The following is a 14,573-nucleotide window of genomic DNA, read 5'->3' as shown; positions in this document are numbered from 1 at the left end:
TTGGAAAAGAATGGAGACAATTCCGTCCCGAATGGTTTAAATCATATCCTTGGCTTGAATACAGTGTATTAAATAATGCTTGTTATTGTTTTCCTTGTAGATTTTTTTCTTCTGAGTCTGATAATTCACCATTTTATAAAATTGGATTTAAAAATTGGAAAAAAGCTCTTGATAAAAATGCAGGAATAAAAGGTCATAATAAATCATGTATGCATAAAACTTGCATGATGAAGTGGGAAGGGTATAATAACTCTAAAAAAACAAAATCAATTTTGTCAACATTAAATGAGAAAAATATATCTTTAGTTAAAGAAAATCGATACTACATATCAGTTATAGCAGAAATATTATTATTCACAGCCTGTCAAAATATGCCCAACGTGGTGATGATGAAGGGGCAGAAAGCCTTAACAGGGGAAATTTTTTAGAACTTCTAGAACTTATTGCTAGGAGAGACACAAGATTTAAAGCTAAAATTGATGTTTTACCAAAAAATGCAAAATATACTCATCATACTATTCAAAATGATTTATTTTATGTAATGAGTAAATTAGTTTTAGAAACTATTGCAAAAGAAGTTAAAGAAGCTAATATTTTGCTATTCTTGCAGATGAAACAAAAGACATCAGCAAAACTGAGCAGTTATCTATTATGGTTCGTTATTATCACAATAATACTATGAATGAAAGATTTTTAGGGTATGTACCTTGTAATGAATTAAATGCAAAGGCTCTTTTTAACTACATAAATAAAACACTAACAGACTGTGGAATAGATATAAAAAACTGTATAGCTCAAACGTATGACGGTGCATCCGTGATGAGTGGAAAACAAAACGGGGTTAGATCAATTTTTCAACAGCATGTTCCTCAAGCGCTCTACACACACTGTTTTAACCATAGATTAAATTTAGTGATAGTTGATGTATGTAAAAATATACCTGAAATAGAAACATTTATTGCCCTCCTTCAACAATTGTACAACTTTGTAAGTAGGTCAACTGTTCATACTAAATTCATAGAACTTCAATATAAATATTTACCAAAAAAAGAAAATATGGAACTAAAAAGGATTTGTGAAACTAGATGGATATGTCAAATTTCTGCTTGCATCGCTGTGAAAAAAACATTTCCAATGATATTACTTTTATTACATCAAATAAGCCTAGAAACCAAAAGTGAAAAACAAATGGAGGCTAAATCACTATTATTTCACATAAATTTTGAATTTATATTTTGTCTCTACTTATTTTGTGATACATTTAGTGAGATAAAAATTGTATCAGATTATTTACAAAAACCAGATTCAGATTTGGGTTCTAGCTGTATATTAGTAGAATCATTAATTAATTTTCTAATGGATTTAAGAAATACACCAAACAAATTTGAAGATCTTTTGAAAGAAGTTGAATTATGTGCACAAAAAAATAACATTCAACTCCCTAATGAAACAGTTAAAGAAACAAGGTTCCGCAAACTTCCTAAACAATTTTCTTCATATCTAACTGAAGTAGCAACTGCTGAAAATAGAAAAATTAGTAATATAACGATATAAAGACAATGATATTTTTTCCAGTCCTTGATCGAATGGTTAATGAACTCAACAGAAGATTTTCAGACAATAATGCAATTTTAACAGGTATCAGTTCCCTCAACCCAAAAAGTGACTCATTTTTAAATTTATCAAATATTAAACTTTAGCAGAACATTATAAGTTAGATATAGAAAGCTTAGAATCAGAGTTAAAACTAGTTACAAAAGTTATCAAACGACATGAAGTTGAAAAAATATTCAGATAAAAAATATATTTGATTTAATGCAATTACTTGAAAATATAAATTAGCTTTTTCTGAAATGTATATACTCTGTACGATATCCATAATCATTCCACCATCTAGTGCTGGGGTTGAAAGAACTTTCTCCAGTTTGAGACAAATTAAAAATTACATGAGAAATAAAATGACTAAAAGAGGCTTACAAATATAGCAATTTTATCTATAGAAAAAAAAATGCTAAGAACTTAGATTTAGAAGTTTTGTTGATAAATTTGCAGCTATTCACAAAACAGAAGAATATTATAACTTAAATTAATGTTTGTTGTATTCTTGTATCTTATTTAAAATAATTAATTCATTTATCTTATTTTTTTATTTTTATAATCTTATTTGTCATGGTAATTAGTTCACATATTACTTGATAATTAATAAAAAAGGATTTCTTAAAGTATCTATGTTTTAATGTATATATATGAACTATTTTACCTCCAAAATTCAACAAAAAATATAAAGTAGGTACTTCAATACATACACTACTATGCAAATACCAATTTAAAAATGTTAATGAATAAAAATTTGAAATTTACTAGTTAAATATTAGGAAGGTAATCAAAAGTTTTTATTTAAACAAATTGTATTGTTACTGATATCAGTGCAATTGTGTACATTTTTGTTAACTTTTTCAATATTTTAAGATTTTCAAATGTTTACTGTACCTGGTGCATAAACAGATATTGTGTAAAATATCAATATTTAGCTTATATAATATATTTGTCACAACTAAACAAATTGAGGAATAAATTAAATTTATTATTTGTCTAATAAGGAAAAAATTTACTACAATTTCAAAAAATGTGTTTGTGAAATTTGTAAAATAGAAAAAATCTTTATTATATTTTTATTACTTTATATTGATTACTAATTACTAGATGAAAATAAACAAATAACGTCCAAAATCATCATTTAAAGATGATTGAAACAAATTGTTCATTACTAAACACAATTACTTTAATTTATACTTATGAAATGTAGGTAAGTAAAAGAAACATAATATTCATTCACAAAGGTATGTAATATTAAGTCATAAAGAACTTATCATTTTTGTATATCATGTCATCATTATGAATAGGTATAGTTGTTGAAGGTCTGTGATTAGACATTTTATTACATAAGGTACAAAAAAATATTTGACATTATTCTTAAAAACATTTTTAACTATTCAAAAGTTTGTTATATTATCTGTTTAGACTCTCTGAGCATACATATAAAAACGTATGTACTTTATAGCTTATAGCTATATTATGTTATATGATACAAAAATATTTATATTTCATTTAAATAACCTCAGCATTTGTTGAAAAAATTTTAGCCCATGTAAAAAAAATATTTGCCACACTCTGCCCCCCCTAGAAAAAAATTCTAGTGCCGTGCCTGTAAACAATCCAAATTATCTTTTGTTAAAGCGCCCAAAAAGGTAAGTTTATTTAATAATTATTATTGAAATTATATTATAATACACAATAGTAGACGTTATGTATAGTGCTACGAACTTCATGCTCTAAAAACTTTTAAATTATGCATATATTTATGCTTTAAGAATCACTAAATATGCTATTAAAATATGCATTTAAAGAGTATATTTGTAATAAATAATCATAATATTTGTAGATATGATACATAAATAGATTAATTTGATTAATTATCTAAAATAATTTTTTTTTCAGATTAGTTTTCATCTTACATTGGATTTTACTGTTTAGTTTAAAACATAAATTTGTGTTGACATTATCATGTACACAAGTAAGGTGTGAAACTACGTTTTCCAAATTAAAATATGTATTAAATCGACTTAGGAACTGTTTATCTCAATCAAAATTAGAAACATTTTAATTATGTCCGTAGAGAAAGATATTTTGATGTCTTTGGATAATGAAAGTATCATTGATAAAGTGTCCACAAAAAGTTGTCAACTGTCAGAATCACTTAATTTTTTTAAATTAATATTTAATTATTGTTGTAATAAATATTTATTATTAGTTTGGCAAGGTTTTTTTTATGTACCTATAACATGTTTATTTGTTATATTGTTAATATGTTATAAATGTTATATTTGTTAATTTGTATATTTATATATTTATGCGCAATGTGTCCAAAACTGTCTCGACCAGACACCAGTTAATAATATGTATATAATTTATATATATTGTATGTAGTTATGATATCATGTTATTATTAAAATATGAATAGCTATTAAAGCTTATTTTATACAGTATACAAAACTAGTTGATGAATGATGATATTATAAATTGCAATAAAAATAAAGTCTATTGAATAACAACAATTTAATACTTAGTCTATAGAATATAGGTATTTATGTAGGTAGTAGAAGTTCTCCAACTTTTGACATCCTAGTATACCTACATGTAACAGTTTTGAGTGGAAACGATCTAAACTTTTAGGAACAATAGTTAACAAATAATTATTTTTAAGAAGTACTTGAAAATCTACCTCCCCTCCAAATACGAACTTAAGTTAAATATAGGACTTACAAGACCAAGTGTCTTCAGATAAATGAAAATAATACATTATTTGCAGCTCTATTCAGAATGTAATATTATTGGAGGGTTATAAAAAAACTTGTTAGAAGTCAAAAACTAAAAAAAGTACCTATATAAATATGAATTAATTAAACTTATTGAAAAATGGGCCGGTTAAAATCCTAAAACTCGGTGAGCCGATACCTCGCCTATCCGGCGCTGCTTAACATGTCCACTACCCTAGATAAATATAAAAATTAAATGAACATTGAACATACTTTATATTATGTATTCTAGATTACAACATATTCTTAGGGCTATGGATGCCCTAAAAAATTATTCATATTTACACTTTTTTTGAAATTATGTAATTTTTAATTAATACTTTATGGAACAAAAATCTTTTAATATTGCATAAAAAATGACACTATCATAGTATTATTAAAAAAAAAAATTCAATTTGCCAATTTAGGTAATAAAAACTCCATAGCCCTAATTATGGAAAATAGTAAATCAATAACTTAACTTAATTATTTAAACATATAAATAACTAATAATGTAACGATCAACAAATTTTACAATGTAGAAGTAGTTGGTCTTGATGCTGCTGCGTTGTTTTTTTTTTTTTATGAATGCAACCAAAAAAAAAAACATTAAATTATTTATAGAAATAATTTATTCTACAATATATATATAAAAAAAATATTTATCATACTTATTAAGTTATCAGGTGAAATGTACTTTGCTGTGACTAACCAATAACAAATTGTATTTGTTCATCCAATGTTGTTATAGATATTTGAATTAAAAGTTAGTACAACTAATTACAGTTGAAATTTGAAAGAAAACAAAATTAATTTTCTAAAAAATAGCAAAAATTATGATTAACATCAAATTATTTATTTCATAAAATAAATTCATACTTACATAATAAATTGTTTAGTTTGTTTGAAGATTAAAATATAATATGTAAAGAACATGAATATTTTATTCTTTTATAGTCATTAGATACCAGTAGCAAGCAATGTAAATTTGCATTAATTGTTGGTCAAATTGAGCTGCCTTATCATGTAGTTCACTGTATTTTTTGATTAATTATATAAACTCTACTAATTACCACTGAAATAAAATTAAAATATTTAAACCATGGTTATTATTGTCAATAATATGTATAAATCACTTAAAAAAAAAATAATAAAATTCTAATATATTAATTTTAAATTGAACTTACCAATAAATTATACAAATAAAGTTTTCAGCAAAGTATGAAATCTGATTTCCATAAATAATGTATACATAATAATATTTCTGATTGGACAGAAGTAATTAACTTCAAATTTGTTAACCAAATTACAACATTAAAACGCCATCAAAAAATATGTACAATAGGTATACATTAGAATAATGGCTTAAACTTTAATTTATATTTTAAATAGGTAATAGGTACACATAATTTAGTATTTACTTAAAACGTATACTTTGGTTAAACATTCAAAGAATAGTAATTAATTAATAAATAATAATAAATATTCAATATTTGATAATGGGAAACTAACATTAACGATTAACCAATAACCACATGTTTTCAGAAACAGTTTGCCGGCATTTATTATCGTTTATCTACTAATACGTGATAAGAACTTATACCACGAATCAGTAACCATGTGTAACCATGATGGTAAATTATAAAATGTTATTTTTATACTTATAGCTGATACAGCCGCTGCTGGCTAGCGTTGCTCGTGCTGGCTCAGACTGGTTGTTCCGGTGGGAGTGAAGATTGGACATAGTATTGTTTATCTATTGTGTTATTATCGATGATGACCGTTATAGGTATTGTTAAATTGAGATAAAATTTCGTTTTGACTTCTGGTTTTTACTGTTGGGTTTGTGAAATTGCCCAGTAGCAGTAAATTAAACGAATATTGAAGCATTAATAAGTCGCAAACGGATTACTCAAATTAAATTCTATAAATGTTAAAATTATTTTTTTCAGTATGTTTATAGATTTTCGTTATCAAAAATAGGTATTGCAATTTGAAAATCGAAAATTGATCGTGTTTTATCAAATAAGGGAGGAAGTTAAAATTATCAAAATTGTAACAAAGTGCAAAATAGTAAAACTTAGAAAGTTAAAAAAAAAAATTATTTCAAAATTCCTAATACTTCCCGAGATATTAATTGGTTCACGATAAAAAAATCACCCTGTATATATCATATAACTTTTTTTTATGATGAACTCGAACAAACTAATTGAATTTTTCAGGCCTATTGTTCGCGCCAAACAATTAGCGCAACCAAGTGTCCATGCCCGACGACGACCAGTCTCCTTATCTTCTTCCTTTTAATCGTTTCCCTTCTCTTTCATCCACCTCACCATAGTTACTTGTTGAATTATTATAATTGTTTTGTTCATTTATTATCGTTGTCGTATATGTTATCTATGTAATTTATTGGTCAGATGTTGCTGTCCGTTATCATTATTTGTTGTTTTATATCATTATTTATTCTTATCATTGTTTTTATTATTATGCGGCCAACGCCCTAATTATTATTATTATTATTATTGTTTTTCTCTCATAATTATGCTGAGCTCGTTTTTTTTGTAAGTCGCATTGAGCGCAATCATCACAGCAATTATTGTTATTATATTGTTATACCTATTATTTACATTCGTTGTCAATGCGACACGAAATTCATTATACTTGTCTCGCCATTCAGGCGTAAAATCATTGGTGTTTTTTATTTGTTGCGATCTTCTTCATCATCCGATTTGTCGTGTGTGAATGTCATTACATCGATTCCTACTGAAGGTTAGTACGTAACACTATACATAGCATACTCGTCGATTACGATACCTTCGTCTGGTCATCGTGCTGTTCAACTCCCGCGTAAGACCGCCAGCACTCGCCGTGGTGTGTGGGAGGCCGCCCAGGTCGCCCAGATCAGCAACCTCTTCGTCAACATCTCAAGACTTCAGTAATTTAAGTCTTGTCCCTAATTGTGTAAGCTCGGTGATCATTGCACCATATCGATCCGACCACCGAGCCCCCTCCCCATAATCAACTTGCACTTTTCCTAAATTCCCTCCCGTTCTCTCCCGTTCGTTCGGTCAGTGGACATTAGGTTGCCGACTTGCCAACATTCAGGCGAAGGCTAGGGTTGCCTATCTATTGCCATTTACGGCGTTTAAAGGTTATGGCCAATGCCTCCAACTTGTATATTCTCGATATGTCGAGTGGTCCTTCGGGTAGTCCCGAGTGAGGGCGCCTACACCTATAATCATACCAATAAATCCAGTCTTCCTACTTGAATTAAGAACTGTTGTGACAATTCTTTGTTCATTTCTATATTTAACAAACTTAAGACCTTCTACATATTGGGTAAATTCAATTGTAAATTGTCTATAAGTATTTACTGTATCAATTGATATATGTTTATTATATGGATTGATAGAAAATTGAGTTCGGCTATTTAAAATATCAAAGGCATTATTCATATATTGAATAAACTGAACTGTGACATCAACATCTTTAAAATAAGATTCATTGGTTTTTAAAAACATTAATGCGTCTGCTACACTTTTGCTTAATGTTTAAGCGGAAAGTCTTACATTCATCTTTTCATTTGAATATTCTATATGTCTTATTGTCAACTTTGTACCAACTTTTAGTCCTTTTTCACTTTCTATTGTATACAGTTTTTTTAAGTAATCCCATCTAATTAATTCTTCTTTAGAATTTACAAGTTCTTTTATTACTTCCACTGTCTTGTTGTTCTCATTTTTTTTGTATACACGATCACCCCAAGCATTTCTAACAAGTTTGATTATATGCGCGGCGTCTAGAAAAATATAGATTGGTTCTTTTGTATGTGGATTTATAATTTATGGTGAGTTATTTAAATCAGCTCCCAAAGTTGAAACCATTGATATATTTACTGATACTCCATCAAAAGTTAAAGAATTTATATTTACTCCAGTATCATTTATTAAACGCTTTCAACAGAAGGCCGGCCCTGTCTTTACCTGACAAGCCATCAATTAAAAAATAACCAATGGGCAACTTCCAGTAACCATTTATTCCAACTAATATAAAAACTAAAGAATTTTTTGCCTCTAATATATTTTTATCCATATTTTCAGTACTTGTGACACCCAAATTAACAAAGCCATACACATTTCGATTACTATCCATTTCTATTTGTTTTCGTATACTCATTTCATCAATCACTAAATCGCATTGAATTTCTTTTGTTTTTGCAATATCAGCCAATGTATCAAAAGATTCTTTAGTAAACCCGGGTTGGCCATCAATGGCCATGTACCAACGACTTAACGTTCTTGGGTGAGGCAATATGTTATTAAACTTTTCTCTAACATACATGTAAGTCTTGGGCAAATAATATTGCAAAGTTACCGAAAATTTTCGAATTTCTTCACTATAGGTATTAGGTCTCTTTCCAGCAACAATATAGTCAAGAATATCTGATCCTAATGCCTGAAAGATATTCATTTAAGATAATTAACATACCATAAAACACAATAACTTTTAAATTGACCATGCTCAAATAAATAAATCATTCACATCACAGGTAATAATAAAATCACATTATGAAACATAAAATTATAATTTATTATTAATATAAGATTAACATATATTGAATAACATAAAACAGGTTTTTTTCCAGTTCTGATCTTCGTATTTGTCTTTCTGAAGTTTTTTCACCTTAAGATTCCACTCCCGATTGTTTTTTTGACAAATGGTTAACAGACACAAACAAAAATAACAAATGGTATTAAAATACAGTAACAATTAATATAATATAATATAATATAATAAATAAAATATTGAATAGAAAAAGTTATTGCATTAGTAAATAGACTTAGGACACCCTGTATATTATATTATTTAATATTATATACAAAGTGATTCTCTTTTATCATGAACCACTCAGTGTTTACAGAAATTAAAATTGCTATATAAAACATTTTTTTAATGATATTTTTATTATTTTCATTAGTTTTTAAATTTTTACTTTGAAAAACACAGCATTGAGTAGTACTTGAATTGTAAAATTAGAATCACCTTATGTATATTTATGTTTAAAAACAAGTATTAAAATGAATATTTATTATATTTTTATATTACTTTACAGTTAACAGCTGCAGAATTAGTTTGTAATAGCCTGTCATTTTGATCTTTGATTATCATATTCAATTCACAAATTTTTTGTTCGAGCCTATGACATTTTTGAACTAGACATTTGTTCTTTTGTCGAAGATCTGACACTGTTGTTTGGACAAATTGAAAATTTTTTTTCGATCTTCGAGGAGTACTAAAATCTATTTCAGTCAAGTCACCAAATCTTGACGAAGAACAGAATACTTTTCTAAGGGACACAGATGAGCTAGAAAATAGTTTCCTGTATGGAAGTAACAATCAAATATTGTTTTAAAATAGTATCATATTTAAATTACACATTTATCAGTTAGGTACCTTTTAGATTGATACAGTGGTGTTTTTGGTGATTGAATCTGATTTGAATCATTTTCATCTTTACTGTAAAAATATATATATATATATATTATGTATAATTTTGTTTAAAATATTGTGATTTAAATAAATGAATAATAATTTTACTTTTTCAAAACATCTTGAGTTGGTACTGCATCATATACTAATTTTTTTTTGAACCATGTACATAATAATCCTGTGATTTAAAATGGTTTGAACAAATTTTATCCCACTGGCCAGCACTTGTCAAGTTTAATATACTTAGCCACCAGTTTTTTCTTTGATCTTTGGGAAACCTTTAATGTTGAGAAATAAATATTATAATGTCAAATTAAATTATTAAATTCTTAATTAGCTACTTACGAAATTAGAGGCGTGTAGTTTCAAAACCAGCCATAACCAATTTTTAAAAATTTTCAGGAACAACAAAAAACCAAAAAGACCTTAAAATTTTACTCTATGATTTTGTAATAAATATGAAATCATGGGTTTGGAATGCATAAATACTGTGTATGAATAGGCGTTTTATAAAAATATTATTACAAGAGTTATATACATTTCTAGTTTCAAGATAGCTGGTTTTGTTGCAAATTTCATTATATGGCTGGTTTTGAAGCAAAATATTTTTTTGGTTTTTATGTAGATGGCTGGTTTTGAAATTGACATTGCGCTATAGGTGATTTTGAAACTAACATAGGAATATTTTAATAAAAAACCAAATAATATTATATTATGACATTGTCTTACTTTAGACAAACTTTATTGATCAAAATATATTATGATATTATTAATATTATTAACAATATAAAAAATTATTTATTTTGCCATACCTCAGACAATAAGACAAAACTAATTTATTAACAATAAAAAAAAACTTTTCAATCTGTCATACCTTAGACAATAAAGTAACATTATTTGATTATAATTTATTAAAAACAACTACCTAATAAAACTATTTAAAATTCTGTCATACCTTAGACAATATTAGGATATTATTAACAATAAAATAAATCTATTCAATCTATCATACTTTAAATAATAAGGTAACATTATTTGATTATAATTTATTAACAACAACCAATACAACTATTTAAAATTCTGTCATACCTTAGACAATATTATAATATTATTACAATATAAAAATTATACATTTTTTCAGGTATTAAAAAATTATTTGAATAAAACATAAAATAACAATGAACATAAAAACTGTTGTTTAGTATAATACTTTTTATAATATAATATCACATCATTTATAATTTCACAGTATTTTTTATTATTTTAATATTAAATTTAACTATTATATCATCAGGTTTTGATCAGTATCACACATATTTTCATCACAGCACATAGTAATATATTCTTCATCATCTAATATTAATTATTGAGATTTTTTGAATATATTGTCTTTGTAAAACCTAAGAAAATCTAATGTTTGCCATTGGTCACCATAATGTTTTTTCAGTAAATTATCCACATCCCTTAACTTCAATGGATTTATTTTCATATTTCTAGTAGATATTTCGCTTAAATGTAAATTATTAATGTTATGCACAGTCTTTCCCTTCTTACATACATTTTTATACGCACCAGTTTCAACTTGGTAACTTACTTCACCTTTTATCAAAACATTAGTTTTTTGTACATTTTTTTTAAACAAAAATCTTTTTGTTGAATTAAAACTAAAATGCCAACCGCCAGGAGGTTTGAAAACTGACTGTACAGATGTCTTCCAGTCATGTACTATTCCTGCTAAAGGTACTGTAGTACCAAAGTCTGAAAATAAATTTGTATATTCATCTGGACTAGTAATAACATCTTTCCTTTTAATTTTTTTTTCAATATTAGCAAAAACCCTATCTGCTGGTAGAAAAGAATGGCCTACAATTGGAAAAACAAATTCTACATTTTGTACATGAATAGGGGCTAAATTCAGAAACCAAGTTGATACCATGCCCATCATTGTTGAATTTTTGTTTTGACCTCCACAGCCATCAGCAACTAACCGTACAGTTTTAATTGATGTAGGAATAACTAAATTTGATAGGCAATGATAAACAGCAGATGAAATTTCGTTCGAACCCTTGGCATGTTCAGTTTCATCCCAGTGATAAATAAAAACATTATCTTTAGTATAGGCACATTTTGAATGACCTATTATAATGGTCAGGTTATACTTGTATAACTGGCGTGAATAGTATGCAGCTTGATCAGGAACACGAGGCAATGGTTGGTTTTTTTGGCAATCAAATGAAACAATGAGCAAGTCTTGTTTATTTTCTTTTAATTTGGAATAAAATGCATTGGCTTTTAATTTGTGTAATTTTAGTTCTGTTTTTAATTCATTTTTTTTTGTACTGCAATCTGAATGTTTAATTTTTTCTGATAAGCTTATGCATGTAGAACATGCGTCTGTACTAGGTGTACCAAATCCTATATTAAATTCTGTACAGAAAATATGGCGAAAGTAACTTTCTTTCACTTTTAATAAATCCTCTGCTTCATCATTATAAATTCGCCACAATTTTTTAATATTTAATTCACTACTTATATACACACGACTAGATGATTTACTTCTACAATAATGACTTTCAATAACATTAATTTTTTTAATAAAAGTGATAACTCCATTTCTTTTGTCCATAAAAATATTAGTTTTTCTATTGCCACCCCTATTTTCAGTTGGACTAGTTCCAAAAATGAAATTTCTACGTACTACACCCTGTACACGATTTTTTGATAGCAAAAGGGTTGATAAAAACAAATCACGGCAAACTGGAATTAGTTTTTTTGAAAACATTTTTGGAATATAATATTTAATTGTCAAATTTCTTATTTCATTACGTACACCAGGTTCTTTTTCTTTTGATTTTATTCCCGATGTGTACTTAAGTATATATGAATCTTGTTGTATTTTAGTTATATTGCTGTAAAAGTTTTTATGGAAATTTATTTGATCAACACGCTGTAGTTCACTGCATTTGAATGCATGAATTTGCAATTTATGGTCACATTTTTTACATTTTGGGGCACCAGGATTACAATACCTAACATGTAAAAATTGTGTTACTAGTTATATTGTAAAATTTAATTAACTAGTTATGAGATTATAAAATACCTTTCAGTTTTTTTCCTTGTTACTTCCCATAATTGCCTGTTTATTTTCCTTTTTCTAGATATATCTTCGATTTGAGGATGTTTGTCCTTGTTTATAAAAGAACTTACATAAATAATTAACACGTACACAACATAATAAGACTATTAACAGCTAGTAAAATAACTAATTAAAAATAAATATTTAGTTATAACTTATAACGATAATAATATTACTACTATCATAGGTAGCATTATTATTATTATCAATTATTTTTTTGCCGCGAAAAATAACGTAATTGATTATGGCTTGTTTTGAAGTAAACATCGTCAGATGGGTGATTTTGATACCAACTACAATTTCCCGTGGTCAGTTTATACCAGTTATGGTCTCTTTTGATGTTCAATATTTTTACAGCACTTTTAATACAGTGTGACCATTTAGAAAATACAAAAAAACCAGTTTTCAAAAAAAGTGCTTTTGGCTGGTTTTGAAACTACACGCCTCGAATGAAAAGACAGTTTATCATAATTTATCGATGATGACCCACAGTACAACCATTTAAAAACCATTTAAAAATACAAAAGTATCTACAGAATACAGTTATAAATATTAAATTACAAGTTATAATAGACAAATATATAAACAACTAACAAGTTCAATAACAAAATATAATTAATTATTTTAATTATTGATAAGCGAAGTATTATCTATATTTCTACTCTGTGTTGATAATAAGGTTTTATCATGAACCACTAATGTCACTAGTGTGGTAACATATATTTTCTTCGGCCACATTATACCGTGTGTATTAAGTATAGGGATGTCCTATCCATGTATATATTATCTATGGGCAGCCCGCGTCCACATGGCGTGGATGTTATAAGGTAGTTTGACAGCCGGCGACCACAAAAGCAGTAATAAGTTTCTAGTTAGTGTGACCGCTGGCGGGCACATGGCGGTCAACGTGTTAATAAATTTAGATCTTCCAATAATATACAATAATCGCTATGCAGATGATAAGCTAACGTCTGTTTTCGAAAACTAACATAATCATACAAATTATAATATTTATTAACAAGTAATATTTCATTTCTCAAATTTATTATATTTTCTTTTAAGATTTTTATTTTTTTTTTTATCTTGTAAAAGTGTTTTAGCTAAGTATTTTTCATATCTTAATATTTTATTTTTCTTTTGATTAAGATTATGGTTTTTCTTTGTTCATGTTTACTTTGTACTTCCTTCTCATCATTATCATCGATTTCTTCGTCCAATCGATGAATTTCAATTAAGATATGGTTAAGTAAATCCATTTTCTAAAAAAAAAACATTTTTTTATGTTTTAGAAAAGCTATTGTGAACAAACTAATACTTCTATACAAGTAGGTGTATAAAAAAGAAAAAATGGAAAACAGATTAAAGAAATAATAATAATTAAACTAGCTTTAATTGGGTTAAAAAAATTAGATTTATTTAAACAAATTATTTATTAAATCTTCTAGTTGATTATTCAAAATTAGGAACGATAACGTAAACGTCTATTATATTGTAGACCAATATAATAAGAAAAATTATAATCGTCTAAAATGTTTCTTTTTTATTCTTAACTTGTCTATTTCAATTAGGTTTATTATTTTTTGTTTATATAA

The 14,573-nt window shown here is 26.7% G+C and overlaps 1 protein-coding gene and 1 long non-coding RNA gene across 2 annotated transcripts; both read right to left on the bottom strand.

Moving 5' to 3' along the window:
• Positions 1-9,606: 9,606 nt before the first annotated feature.
• LOC126552872 (uncharacterized) lies at positions 9,607-10,070 on the bottom strand. Its single transcript, XR_007606330.1, has 3 exons — positions 9,954-10,070; positions 9,810-9,872; positions 9,607-9,735 (listed from the first exon to the last, which is right to left on the bottom strand). It is a non-coding gene; the product is annotated as an uncharacterized LOC126552872 (long non-coding RNA).
• A 917-nt stretch (positions 10,071-10,987) lies between these two features.
• On the bottom strand, positions 10,988-13,219 carry LOC126552866 (uncharacterized). Its single transcript, XM_050207958.1, has 2 exons — positions 12,946-13,219; positions 10,988-12,874 (listed from the first exon to the last, which is right to left on the bottom strand). Exon 2 carries the CDS (start codon positions 12,625-12,627, stop codon positions 11,209-11,211), a length of 1,419 nt encoding a protein of 472 aa, XP_050063915.1. The 5' UTR covers positions 12,628-12,874; positions 12,946-13,219; the 3' UTR covers positions 10,988-11,208.
• Between the last annotated feature and the right edge of the window lie 1,354 nt (positions 13,220-14,573).

Source organism: Aphis gossypii, chromosome X (assembly GCF_020184175.1).
Source record: "Aphis gossypii isolate Hap1 chromosome X, ASM2018417v2, whole genome shotgun sequence".
NCBI classification, from domain to species: Eukaryota; Metazoa; Arthropoda; class Insecta; order Hemiptera; family Aphididae; genus Aphis; species Aphis gossypii.
Note: the sequence above shows the minus strand (reverse complement) of the source record. Positions and strands in the feature narration are given on the sequence as shown.

Excerpts from the sequence above, each read along its gene's own strand:
- LOC126552866 (XM_050207958.1), bottom strand. The coding sequence starts at position 12,627 with ATGTTTTCAAAAAAACTAATTCCAGTTTGCCGTGATTTGTTTTTATCA.